The sequence below is a fragment of the Scyliorhinus canicula genome, chromosome 16, assembly GCF_902713615.1.
Source record: "Scyliorhinus canicula chromosome 16, sScyCan1.1, whole genome shotgun sequence".
NCBI classification, from domain to species: Eukaryota; Metazoa; Chordata; class Chondrichthyes; order Carcharhiniformes; family Scyliorhinidae; genus Scyliorhinus; species Scyliorhinus canicula.
Window position 1 is genome coordinate 131,613,552 of NC_052161.1, and position 14,031 is coordinate 131,627,582.

General features: G+C 46.1%; 1 protein-coding gene across 1 annotated transcript in view; it reads left to right on the forward strand.

Moving 5' to 3' along the window:
- mmel1 (membrane metallo-endopeptidase-like 1) overlaps positions 1 to 12,668 on the forward strand; it is a 112,336-nt gene extending 99,668 nt beyond the window's left edge. The window contains exons 18-23 of the mRNA XM_038773851.1: positions 530 to 649; positions 1,791 to 1,924; positions 4,936 to 5,001; positions 6,093 to 6,188; positions 7,539 to 7,615; positions 12,219 to 12,668. Coding sequence (XP_038629779.1) covers positions 530 to 649; positions 1,791 to 1,924; positions 4,936 to 5,001; positions 6,093 to 6,188; positions 7,539 to 7,615; positions 12,219 to 12,318 — 593 coding nt within the window. The 3' untranslated portion in view covers positions 12,319 to 12,668. The remainder of the gene's footprint in view (positions 1 to 529; positions 650 to 1,790; positions 1,925 to 4,935; positions 5,002 to 6,092; positions 6,189 to 7,538; positions 7,616 to 12,218) is intronic.
- Positions 12,669 to 14,031: the final 1,363 nt, after the last annotated feature.

Here is a 14,031-nt window from a genome sequence, read left to right on the forward strand (position 1 = left end):
AAAGTCTTTAAGTGGTTCTTGAATTAAAAACTTATGTATGTCTCTGAAATGAGGGAGCTACCAACCAGCCAGGACTGACACTTGACAATATATTAGATAGAATACTAAAATGGTGTGGCACAGAAGGTGGCCATTATTCTTGTTCCAACTCTTTCCCCATAGCTCTGCAATTGTTTTTCTTTCTGGGTATTTATCCCATTCCCTTTTGCAAGTTACCACTGAACCTTTTTCAGCTGATGTATTCCAGATGATAGCAACTTGCTGTGCAAAATAAGAAAACTGCCCCCCCCCCCCCGCCCCCCGCCCCCCGCCAGTGGAAACAGTCTCTTCCTATTTACTGTCTGAAAACTAGTCCAGAATGAGCCACAAACTGAATTGAGTTAACTTTTTTCATGTTTACATAATTCCACTTTTCATTTCCTATTTTTTCTTCCGTATTTCATATTATTTCTACAACGCTATGTATGCAACAGCACATCTCCATGGTTTTGGATAGCCAATGCTTGATCAGATTATTTGCTTCCTGCAGTATTTCCGGCTGGGATTCTACAGCCTCCATTCGTCAATAAACAGCAGCTTCAAGCACTTAACTTTGGAGGAATCGGCGTGGTGATTGGCCATGAGATAACACATGGATTTGATAACAATGGTGGGCATCAATAGACTGGTTATCTGCCTGTGACTTATGTTAAAAGACATTGCTGATGTGTCAATTAGCTACTTTTCCCATGTTGCTTTGTTGCTTTTCTTATCCTGACATTGAAGCATGCAACTAGTTTTAGAAATAAAGTTGCCAGCCTGACTGCCAAGCTTCTGAAATGAATGGAGTCCTGCTTCTACAGCTGACCTTCTGATAGGTTGCAGGCTGAGAGGTGTGGCCTGATTTGTCATGATTTAAGTGGGCAGACTACCTAAATGCCTGTTCCTAGGGAGCTCCTTGCCTACTGACCGTCCTACAAACCAGAAAATGACTAATACCCTACAATTGTGGTTCGATTCCCGCTTGGGTCACTATCTGTGCAGAGTCTGCAGGTTCTCCCCATGTCTGCGTGGGTTTCCTCCGGGGGCTCCGGTTTCCTCCCACAAGTCCCGTAAGACGGGCTTGTTACGTGAATTGTTAGTTTTTGTAGTTATCTGCATATCTGTTTGTACACAAGGAGTTAATGTACAGACATAACAGCTAAGTAATCACTAGGTGGCAGCACTAGAGATGGGTATGAAAAGACAGTCTCAAGCCAAGATCCGCCTCTTCATGTGGACAGTGACTAGTGACCAGAGGTAGAGAGAGACAACTCAGAGTGTAGGTGTAGTTAATCATAGTTAATTCTTATTCAACCTTGTTCATTTAACATCTAGTATAAGTATAAGTTTTGGAGAGAGAACAAACTCACAGTTTATTTGTTAACATTACTCAATAAAGTACTTGCTCAGGGCAGCACGGTGGCGCAGTGGTTAGCATTGCTGCCTCACGATGCCGAGGTCCCAGGTTCGATCCCGGCTCTGGGTTACTGTCCATGTGGAGTTTGCACATTGGTGGATTGGCTACACTAAATTGTCCTTAATTGGAAAAAAATTAATTGGGTACTCTAAATTTATTTTTAAAAACTTAAAATAAAGTATTTGCTCTATTTGGAAGACTGTGAGTGTTAATCAACATCGAGTTGAGGATCATCCTGGCAAAAGTCAATTTACATTGTCTGTTATGCTTCATAATAGCATAAAGCTACATTTTAATTTGGCTCTTGTTTCAAAACGAAAAAACTGTCTTCATCACATTGTGTAATCTCCAGGAAAAAATTTCGATAAAGATGGCACCTTGTATGACGGGTGGAGCAATTTCTCAGCCACAAATTTCAATGACCAATCGCGTTGCATGGTACATCAGTATGGAAACTACACATGGGATTTGGCTGGTGGACAGAATGTAAGTATGGTGTTATCGCTCTCTGTTTTATTCTTTCTCAAGTGAGAGCAAGGAGCAGTACGTGTGGTGGAATTCCTACTCAACTGGTAAATGGGGGCAGTGTTCCTAGTCAGTCAATAGTGATGAGACATTGAATCCATAGAATCCCTACAGTGCGAAGGTGGCCATTTGGCCCATCGAGTCTACACTGACCCTCCAAAAGAACACCCTACCTAGGCCCTAGCTCTGTAACCCCGTAATCCCGTAACTCCACCTAATCTGCATATTTTGAACAGTGGGAAGAAACCGGTGCACCCGGAGGAAACCCACGCAGGCAAGAGGAGAACATGCAAACTCCACACAAATAGGCACCCAAGGCCGCAATCGAACCCGGGTCCCTGGCGCTGTTAGACAGTAGTGCTAACCACTGTGCCACCGTGCCGCCTGGGCATCACCATAACAGACAAATTATCTCATTATTGTACGTGAAGCCTTGATGATAATAATAATCTTTATTATTGTCACAAGTAGGCTGACACTGCAATGAAGTTACTGTGACAATCCCCAAGTCACCACACTCCAGCGTCTGTTCGGGTACACAGAGGGAGAATTCAGAACGTCCAATTCACCGAACAGCACGTCTTTCGAGATTCGTGGAAGGAAACCGGAGCACCCGAAGGAAACCCACGCAGACACGGGGAGAACGTGCAGACTCCGCACAGACAGTGACCCAGCGGGGAATCAAACCTGGGACCCTGGTGCTGTGAAGCCACAGTGCTAACCACTGTGCTACCGTGATGTATGTAAGTTAGCTGCTGCAACCCCCTTCACTGCAGCGGTAGCTACACTATAAAATAAATTGAATGGCTACAAAGTGCTTTTGCTCATCCTGCAGATGGGAAAGGCACTATATGAATGCAAATTTTGGTTTTCTTTCATCTTTCCAGCCTAACGTGACTTTCTCACTTTATTGTCAATAATTTCCCTTTGATGTTATTGACTTTTTCTCTTCAGAGTTTTGAGCAATAATTTCTTTCAAATCACTCTCCATTCAAAATCAAATGTATCATGATGTTGCTTCACTGACATGCTTTTCTGGAATTCTCCTTAAGCTAAAGCTTTGATGGGGCCTTACCCCACCCCCAACCTCCCTTCTGCTCCAGATGCTTTGGCCGTTACTATTCACAGCTGGCCCCTGGCAGGATTCCCATCCCCCAAAAAGGAGGCTGCCCCTGTAATGATGGGAATATTAAGAATATCCTCCCAACACCCACCTTCCTGAACTGCAAACTCTCTCCAATTATGTAACCTTTCTCTGTTTTAAAATATCTTTGTATCGTCAATAAGCTGGCTGTTGGAGAAATCTGGCTGCCAGATGTGACCTCTTTCCTTGGCAATGTGATGGATGAGGTCATCTGTGATGGGCAGTATCAGAACCCGTGTGGGAGCAAATATTTTTGTGCTCTGGCACCAACACACTTTGACATATTTTTTCCTTTGCTGCTGTCATATGACTTCAGGTCATTGACCGAGGGTGTCCACTTACATATCAAAACTGATGGAAAGCTGCCTTTCAACCTTGCCTGCCTCAGATCCAAGACAAAGATGGATGAAGTTCTCATCAGAGTGCTCTATTGCGATGCTACTGGACTAACATTCCACACAGAGGAACACCTTCAGCAGCAAATGGACAGACTCTCTCGCGCCTCTAAAATGTTTGGTTTTGCCATCAGCATCAGGAAGATGAACTCATGGTCCAGGATGTTGCCACACTGCCATCGATCAGCATTGACAAAGTGACACAAGAGGTTGCTAGCTTCACATATCTGGTCTCCACACCCACCAACAATCTGTCACCTCGATGTTGAAATCAGCACATACAATGCAAAAGCTTCAGCTGTTATAGCCAATCTGAGTAATAGAGTGTGGCACAACAGCAAACTGACTAAAACATAAAACTGCACGTCTACCAAGTCTGCGTCCGCAATGCACTCCTCTACAGTGGTGAGACATGGACAACATATGCCAAGGAGGCGAAAAGGCTGAACAGTTTGCACCTTTGCTGTCTCAGACAGTCCCCCTGTATCTTTTGGCAGGACAAGTTCACCAGTCCAGAAGTCCTGCAGCATGCTAATTACACCAGCAAACACTCATTGCTGAGCCAATGATGGCTATGTTCGCTCAGCCACATTCTTTAGATGGATAACAGCACTGTACCCAAAGAGCTTCTGTACATTGGCCACTGCACCACGATCTACTGGGTGCCCTGACCTCTGCAGCGAGATATGAAGACGGTTGAAAGTGACACTGACAGCAGGGAGGCAGTCGCTGACGCCGCTGACCTCTGGAGGCTGACTGTTTGGAAGGGCATTGGGAAAGGTGAGCAGAAATGAGAAAGTTCAGCTGGCTGAACAGAAAGCCCAGAGAAAACAAAGGCCAAGCGAATTGTTACACCTTCTCAGCCCACTTCCTTTCTCGACAGCCACCCCAGGCAATGCTTGACACAGAGTTGACCACCACGGCATAAACCTCCGAGATGGAAGCTTGCCACAGAAACTGACTGTCCTATCACTCACCCCCTCTCCCTTCGAATGCCCTGATGCAGATCTATTAGTTCTCATTTATTTTCTAAGTCCGTGTTACATTTGCCCACCACCGGGAACCAATGCTGGTGTTCAGGTTGCATCGCCATGTCTGCGAGACTAATGAAGGCAATCCATTCATTTTAAACAAGTTAATTCTTCCCTTTAAAGTATTAACTGGAGGCCGGCAGGCGGGCAGTACCTGTCCTCTATTGTTGACATCAGTCATTTTAAGCTGCGCCTGTCGCAATGTTTTCGATCATAAATCTAACTCCTTTCGGTTCCCTGATCTAGAGAACGATGTTGTGCATGTCTTTCAGAGACAATATAATTGAAGAAAGAATTCAAGATGCCCCATCCTTTATCTGATGTCGCCAGCAGCTGGCAGTTTGTTTTCCTGTGCGTGGTATGCAATGTTTCACTTTATTCTGGAATTTCTTTTGACAACAGGTGAACGGGATCAGTACTTTGGGAGAAAATATCGCAGACAATGGAGGTATCAGACAGGCATACAAGGTACAGCACGGAAGGCCACTAACTGTGCTTCAGATTCTGTAATCCCCACCAGTATAATGAACAGACAAAATCACAGGTTATACAAACTCCTGTGAGTGCCACTCCCCATCGACAATACCAGATCGCAGAGTCATGGCTAGTTCTGTTTAAGATCATTGTTAAGTGCCATGCTTGATTGAGTTTGCTTTAACAAGCATTATTGTGTTGGCTGCATTAGATGTTTACAATGTCTCAGAATGACGCAGCACAGATGGAGTCCATTTGGCCTGAAGCACTCATGCCGTTTCTTTGAAAGAGGAAAACAAATCAATCCCTGGGGTCCGGTTTAGCTCAGTTGGCTGGGCAGCTGGTTTGTGATGCAGAGCGCAGGCCAACGCAGGTTTGTGTTGCAGGCCAACAGCACAGGTTCAATTCCCATAACCGGCTGTAGACCCAGCCTTCACAACCTTGCCCTCTCACCTGAAGTGTGATGATCATTGGTGACTTTGCTTTACTCTTGCAATCAATCCCACTGCCCTGCTCGTCCCTCATTAGCTGTAGGTTTGTCCTCTTCAATTATTTATCCAGTTCCCTATTGAAAGTTACTACTGAATTTACTTTCCACTACCCTGGTGCCAAACCAACTATAAAGAGCTCCGAGCTAGTCCATTTCCGCCAGAATAGGTAAGGACATTCTACAATTGGTCTCACCCATGCAGGTTAAGGCTAAAATAAAATCAGCCAGTTGTTTGAATAATGGGTGGGAACAGTATCACTGTGGGCTGTGATACAAACTCCACCCAATTCTCTCTGGTCAGGTTGCCTGCCACTACTTACTATCTATGCACACATTGTATCACACAGATGCCAGCACTATGGAATTGCTCAAATCATCTGCTTCAGGAGAGGAGAGTCAACAAGCGCAACAGGATTTAAAAGGAAATTCAGATGAAAGTAGTTCAGCTGCTTGTTGTGGGAACCATGTGATTGCAGGTTAGGGCCACTACATGGGAGGGCAGTTTGACAGGATGTTGTACGCAGAAGAATATTCTTTCTTCCCATTTCCCATTGCATCAGTTTGGATTTTATTATCTTCACCATGTATTTTTCAGGCCTATTTAAAATGGGTGACAAAAGAAGGTGAAGAATTGAAACTGCCCGGCTTGGATCTGACACACAAACAACTTTTCTTCCTTAGTTTTGGACAGGTAATACGGGGGCAGCCCTGTCATGCGTTTAAGTCTGCAGAATGAGGCACATGGGGCAGTAATGGGGGCCAAGTGAAGTGACTTTAAAGAAGGGTTCTTACCTTTGCCATCACTGTATATGTAGAACAGTAAAGTGGGGATTAATGAAATGATTTTTGGACTTCTCTGAATCCTTCATTTTATATATAATGGGGTAATGTTGAACCTTAACAAAGAGGTCTCCCAAGTATCACAACCAGGAGCGGGATTCTCCCCTACCCGGCGTGACGGAGGGTCCCGGCGTAGGGGAGTGGCGCCAACCACTCAGGGGTCGGGCCTCCCTAAAGGTGGGGAATTCTCCCCACCTTTGGGGGCCAGCCCCGCGCCGGAGCGGTTGGCACCAGAAGACTGGCGCAAAAAACAGGCGCCCCCGGCAGCGGGGCTGGCCGAAAGGCTTTCGCCGGTCGGCGCATGCGCGATGTGGGTTTCTCTTCCGCTTCCACCATGGCGAAGGCCGTGGCGGCCGCGAAGGAGAAATAGCGCACCCAGGGCACTGGCCCGGAGTCTGAGCGGGGGGTCCCGATCGCGGGCCAGGCCACCGTGGGGGCAACCCCCGGGGTTCGATCGCCCCCCGCCCCCTCCAGGACCCCGGGGCCCGCTCGCGCCGCTGATCCCGCCGTTCCAGAGGTGGTTCAAACCTCGGCGGCGGGTGAGGCCTCCCAGCGGCGGGACTTCAGCCCATCCGGGCCGGAGAATCACCGCAGGGGCCTCTCCGATCGGAGTGGCGAGATTCCCGACACCACCACTTCCCGGGTGGCGGAGAATCTCTGCCACGGCGGGGGCGGGATTTTCGGCGGCCCCAGGCGATTCTCCGACCCTGCTGGGGGTCGGAGAATTTCGTCCCAGGTATGGACTTATCTCATCCAATCTGATGGATCTTAGGAACCAAATTTATTTCTAAGTCAGTGAACATTTCAAGACTTGTTTGGTCTCTCATTTTAGGACTGATTTCCCCATTTCTCCTACTGTTAGAGAAAACTCACTCCTTGACAGCAAGTTGGGAGTGGTACGCCCACGGTGTCAAATACATGTGGCCTAGGGTTGAAGCTCCCGGCTTACTGTGAACGGGCGAGGTTCCCCCAGTCGTAGCACAAACTGAGAACATTATTCATAATCCAAATTCAAATCCATCTCCTTCAAACTCCCATGCTGCTGGAATAGCTTGTCAGGAGGAAACCTTCATCCAAATTCCTGGCTGATATAAAGCTATAATTTGGTTTGCATGCTCACTCATTCGTTCAGTCCATCAGATATCACATCTATGTATGAAAACTGCTACTGCTCTGTATAACAATTATTTATATTCACCAGATATGCTGTGCGATACACAAGCCTGACAATGCCTTTCAATTAATTCAAACGGGTGAACACAGTCCCCAGACGTTCAGGTATGTAACGGCTGTCCATACAGTGCAATCATTTCTCTTTTGAAAATATTTTTTCATTGAACTTTTAACAAATTTACAAAGCCAAACAAAACCAACACATGTATCAACAAAAGAAGAAGTTCCAACCGACGACTGTAACAACCCCCCCCCCCCCCCCCCCCCCCCACCCCCACCCCCCTTAATGAAAATACTTCACCTGCGGACTTTACATTTACATTGCCAGGCTTAGTCAAAATGCGTATTTACAGTGGATTATGTACAATGTGGTCAGGCATTAATTTGCCTGCAAGCCCATCTCTTGTAAATTTCCTCCCTTCTGCATGTCACCCATGTTCTTCTTGGGTGCGTTCATCTAAACTTTGCCCCACGGACCTTAAACCTACACCCCCTGGTGATTGACCCCTCCACCCTGGGAAAGAGTGCCTGCCTAACCACTCTACCCATGCCCCTTATAATCTATCAGGTCACCTCTCAACCTCCGTTATTCTAATGAAAACAGTCTGAGTCTATTCAGTCTCTTTGCATAGTTAACACCTTCCAGACCAGGCAACATCCTGGTAAACCTCCTCTGCACCCTCTCCAAAGCCTCCAAATCCTTCTGGTAGTGTGGCGAATAGAAGTGTGCGCAATATTCCAAGGGAGGCCTTACCAAGGTTCTACACAACTACATGACTTGCCAGATTTTATACTCAATGCCTCGTCCAATGAAGGGAAGCATTATGTATGCCTGCTTGACTACCTTGTCTACTTGTGTTGCCACTTTCAAAGATCTGTGGACCTGCACGCCCAGATCTCTCTGACTTTCTATATTCCGAAGAGTTTTGCCATGTATGGTATATTTCCCTTCCATGTTAGACCTACCAAAATGCATTATCTCACATTTGTCTGGATTAAACTCCATTTACAATTTCTCTGCCCAAGTCTCCAACCTATCTATGTCCTGCTGTATCCTCTGACAATCCTCAACACTATCGGCCGCTCCATCAACCTTGGAGTCATCCATGAACTTACTAATCGGACCATTATTAGTTGATGGCTGCAAACAGGTCTTGAAGCAAGTTGGTGAATGGCTTCCACGTCCTGTGAAAGCCTTCTTCCCACCCACGGATATCTTCTCCAGCCTGAGAAATTCCGCCGGGTTGGACAGCCAGTCTGCAGCCTTGGATGGTGCTGCTGATTGGCAGCCAAGAGGAGGCTCCGGCAGGCACTCAGGGCATACAGCACAGTCATGAGATTCATTGACAGTGCAATGTGGAAATTAAATTTTAACATCTACCCTTTAGTTCAGTCACAAAGAGAGAATGCTGCCTAGTATCAATGCACATCAACTTACTGAGGCACTGAACATGTTTAGTACCGTTATTACCTGGCTGAGGAAAGAATATATCTGTTTCTTTGCTTCCAGCCTGGAAGAGCAAGCACTGAATTTGTAGCATGACCATTCTCCTCTTCATAGTCTTAATCCTGAGCCTATTTGAACTCAAAACTGGTGATTTGGGTGTAGCATTGGGTAGATTTACTCTATGGACACAAATCACCCAGGACATCAGCAGAAAGCAGTGAACATGCAGTGACTTAAGGTTAAACAAACATTGTGGGTGCATTTCCACTAGAAATTCAATGGGAATGTGGATTCTGCCCACCAGAAATTCTTCTCCCATTCTGAAATGTATAACATAAAAACTAATAAATCCAATAGGAATTCAGGACAAATATTTTGACCCAGAGAGTGGTAGTATGTGGAACTTGCAACCAAGGGGATTAATTGTGGTGAATAATATTGATGCGTTCAATGGACAGCTAGATCAGCATTTGAAGGATGAAGAAATAAGGTAATGAAGAAGGGTGGGAGAATGCACGTGTGGAGCAGAAACACTTATGTAGACCAGTGGACTGAATGGTATATTTGCGTACTGTATATTCATTGAGATGTAATGGTCAGGTGATGTCAAGCTTCAGCTTTAACAGCTTGCAAATTGAGACAGTCAGTTCAACAAAGCTTAAACCCACAACCTTCAGAGATGGCAGAGGCTGGTCACTCTAATACTAAACAAAAATAAGTCCATGGGATGACCCAGTATGCTGGATTTGAATGTAGGAGCAGGAATTGGCCATTCAGCCCCTCGAGTCTGCTCCAGATGGTGGCTGTCAATCTCAACGTCTTACTGCATCTACCCTGCAGTCCCTTGAGAATTTAGTGCACTTTAATAAGATCATCTCTCGTTCTTCTAAACTCGAGAGAATAGAGGCCCAGCCTCCTCAATCTCCCCTCGCATGACAATCTTACCATCTCAGAGATTAGTCTGGTGAACCTCCGCTGCAATCCCTCTCTGGCAAGTATATTACTCCTTGAGTAAGGTGACAAAACTACACAATACCCCAAATGTAGTCTAACCAAAATTCTGCACAATTGAAGCAAAATATCTTTACTCCTGAGCTCAAATCCTCGTGTGATACAGACCAACATAATTGCTTGCTGCACCTGTATGTTAGATTTCAGTGACTTATGAACAGGAACACCCAGGTCTATTTGAACATCAACACTTCCCAATCTCTCCCCATTTAAGAAATACTCTGCACCTCTGTTCCTCCTTCCCAAGTGGGTAACTTCACACCTAGCCATGTTATATTCCATCTGCCATATTCTTGCCCACTCACTCAGCCTGTCCAAATCGAGTTGAAGCGTCCTGGCATCATCCTCAAAACACACACCACCTAATTTTGTATCATTTGCAAACTTAGAAATATTGTGCGCGATTCTCCGCAAATGCAGCGAGTCGTAAAAGCTGCCGTGAAACTGGCCGTGTTTCACGGCAGCCTCCGCGCCCCCTCCCGGGACCGATTCTCCCCCCCCGGGCGGGGCTAGCAGCGCGGCCCCGTGAAGCACGCCATCGCGGGCTTAGCGACCGCCGCTAAGCCCGCGCACCAAGCGTCACGGCGGCTGACGCGCACGATGACGTCAGCCGCGCATGCGCAGGTTGGACGGCTCCATCCCGCGCATGCATGGATGACGTCATCACGCATATGCGTCAAACCTGCGCATGCACAGCCTGTCATGCCCCTCAGCCGCCCCGCAGACTGATCCTGCGGGGCGGCGGAAGAACAAATAGTGCACGGGTATCGGACCCGCTGCCCACGATCGGTGCGGCCGTGCCAATCGGTGCTATGGTTGTCCGGGACGGCACTTTGCGGCCGTTTTCATGAACGGTGAGAGCAGGTGTGTTTGCGTTCGTGAAAACGGCCGTAAAGGCCTGGGAACTCGGCCCATCGGCCTGGGGAGAATCGCTGTTCGCCGTAAAAAACGGCGAGCAGCGATTCGTGTCGTGGGGCGGCCGTGGGGGGGGGGGGGGGGGGGGGGAGAATAGCGGGAGGGCGGGAAAAATGTTGGGAAGGCCCTCCCGCTATTCTCCGACCCGTCGTGGGCAGCGGAGAATCGCACCCATTGTATTTTGTTTTTCTTTGGTCTAATGAATTATATAGCTTCTCTGCCACATTATAAATTCTCCTGTCTCTGCCTGTAACACACATTCGTCTTTCCTAATCTTTTCCTTTTTGTATTCCTATATAAGCTTTTACAGTCTGTTTTTCTGTATTTTGCTAATTTACATTCTTATCTTCCTTTCTTTATCAGATACTTGGTCCTCCTTTGCTGAATTATAACATTCCCCCAATCCTCATAGCCTTCCTATGATTTCATACAATCTTTAACTTCTTTTGTTAGCCATAATTGACTCCCTTTTCCTGTTGCGTTGTTGTGCCTCAAAGAAATGTACGTTTGTTGTAAACCATGTATTAATTCTTTAAACGCTCGGCATTGCCTGTCCACCGTCATACCTTTTAATGTATTTCCCCAATCCACCACAGCCAACTTGCCCTTCATACCCCCGACACGCGAAGTCACTTTGCGGGTGGCCCCAAAATGTAGGATTTCATCCATATACAGTCACAATGAATCTCTGTTGTAGATGTAAACAGTACTGCTGCGTAGCACAAATCTACAGGTATTGAAATTGTTATGAATGTGGAAATTATTATATATTATATTATATATTCTGTTGCAGTAATGTTATTAAAATCCTGGGTTATGGTATATGTTTGTTGCAGTAATATTATTAAAGAACCTGGCGTGTGTCTGCCAAAGTTGTAATTAAGGAGTCATAAAAGAGTGAGACAATTATTGATTTTAACCACTTACTTGGTTACAGATAAAGGGCGAATGGAATCATGTTTTGATTGCTGGAGATTCCCTGGAGTATAGATAATTTATGAGGGATTGGTGTTTAGTTCCAGCTAAGCAGGGCATGGAACATAGTGGGATATAGCTTATGTAAATGTAAATAATGGGAGAAGCCAGGTCTGTTGTATTGCAGGCTGTTATCAGATTTTAAGTTGAACAGCAGTTTTACCAAATGAGCAGATGTGTACTGCATCTGCTCTTGAAAGGAACTCCATCCAAAAGTCTCCTTGCTGTGATCAACTAGTTTACATATGGAATAAATAAGATGCCCTGCTTCATAAGTTCTTGATTGGCTGTAGAGAACTGCTGAGCCCATGGAAGGCGCTAGGTGAATGTAAGTTCTGTCCTTTTTTTCCCTCTATACAGAGTCATTGGCTCTCTCCAGAACTTTGAAGCTTTTGCTGAGGCCTTCCAGTGTAAAAAAGGCAATACGATGTACCCAGGCAAGAAATGCCGGGTGTGGTAACCAAAGACCCACAGTTAGTTCACACCATCAAAACCTTTTATGTCATTGGATTACATGAACGCTGACAGAAGCCAATAGATGTGCCTAATAATCCTTCTGCAATCAATCACAGCCAAGGTTATTTCTCTCATTCTCTGCTGCTCTATGTGTCTACAATGGGAGGGGATAATTTTTTTAAAAATATTTTTGTTCTCCTCTTTCACATTTTCTCCCAAATTGACACCCACCAACAATAAGCAATAATCTGTAACGAATATATCAATCCCCAAATCAACAACAATTGCATCCTCCCACCAACCCCCAAACTACTGACGGATGTTAACATAAACAAATGACAGAAAGGAATCAGGAATCATCCATAGTCACCAGTAACACATACAGTCCCCCTCCCCCCAACCTTCCCAACACCCCCTCCTCCCCAACCTTCCCAACCCCCCCCCCCACCCACTAAAGTTCGATGTTAACCAGTTCTTGAAAGTGCATAATGAATAATGCCCATGAATTGTAGAACCCCTCCATCCTTCCCCTCAGTTCAAACTTAACCTTCTCAAGAGTCAAGAATTCCAGCAGGTCCCCCCGCCACACCAGGGCACAGGGTGGAGAGGCTGCTCTCCATCCCAACAGGATCCGCCTTCAGATCACACGAAGGCCACAACATTTGCCTCCGCACCCGTTTCCAACCTCGACTGGTCCGACACCCCGAATGTTGGCTCCCAAGGGCCTGGGTCCAGTGCACCACTTTAGAGATTACCCTAAAAACCTACGTCCAGTAATCCTCCAGCTTTGGACAGGACCAAAACATATGAACGTGATTTAAAGAGAGGAGATAATTAAAGGGGAATTGTTTTTTAGGCTGGTCAAGCAAGTGCTTTCAACACTGACCGTTTGGTACCTTAACATGACTGTTAACTAATACTTTCATTCAGTAATAACATTGAGGTGCTTTAGTCCACTAAGTGTTCCTTGTTCGAAAAGATACAGCTATGTGTTCATGAGTTGTAGTTCTGGGGAGTTTTACACAAATTGCAAACTCTGATCATTTGATCTGAGAACAGAGACCACGGTATTTGTAGATGGGTACAGGAAGACTAACTGGGGCTATTGTACACACCGACTCGGGTCAGTCTCAAGAGCAGCACGGTAGCATGGTGGTTAGCATAAATGCTTCACAGCTCCAGGGTCCCAGGTTCGATTCCCGGCTGGGTCACTGTCTGTGTGGAGTCTGCACTTCCTCCCCGTGTGTGCGTGGGTTTCCTCCGGGTGCTCCGGTTTCCTCCCACAGTCCAAAGATGTGCGGGTTAGGTGAATTGGCCATGCTAAATTGCCCGTAGTGTCCTAAAAAGTAAGGTTGGGGGGGGGGGGGGGTTGTTGGGTTATGGGTATAGGGTGGATACGTGGGTTTGAGTAGGGTGATCATTGCTCGGCACAACATTGAGGGCCGAAGGGCCTGTTCTGTGCTGTACTGTTCTATGTTCTAAGAGCAAGACTTAATGAATGTCCAGTTTTTGCATGCCAATGCTATGACTTGTTAAAATGATGTGTCCCAGTTGCTTCTAACTGTTCCAACTATTATATTTCCCAAAGTGCTCATAGCTGTAGGCGTATTGCTGCTCTAAACATAAATTTCAATAAGCGGTATTTGAAAACCTTTTATAATAGCATTCACTTCAATGTGCTTTAAGTTTTTTAATAGTTGCACCTTATTTGTAGTAT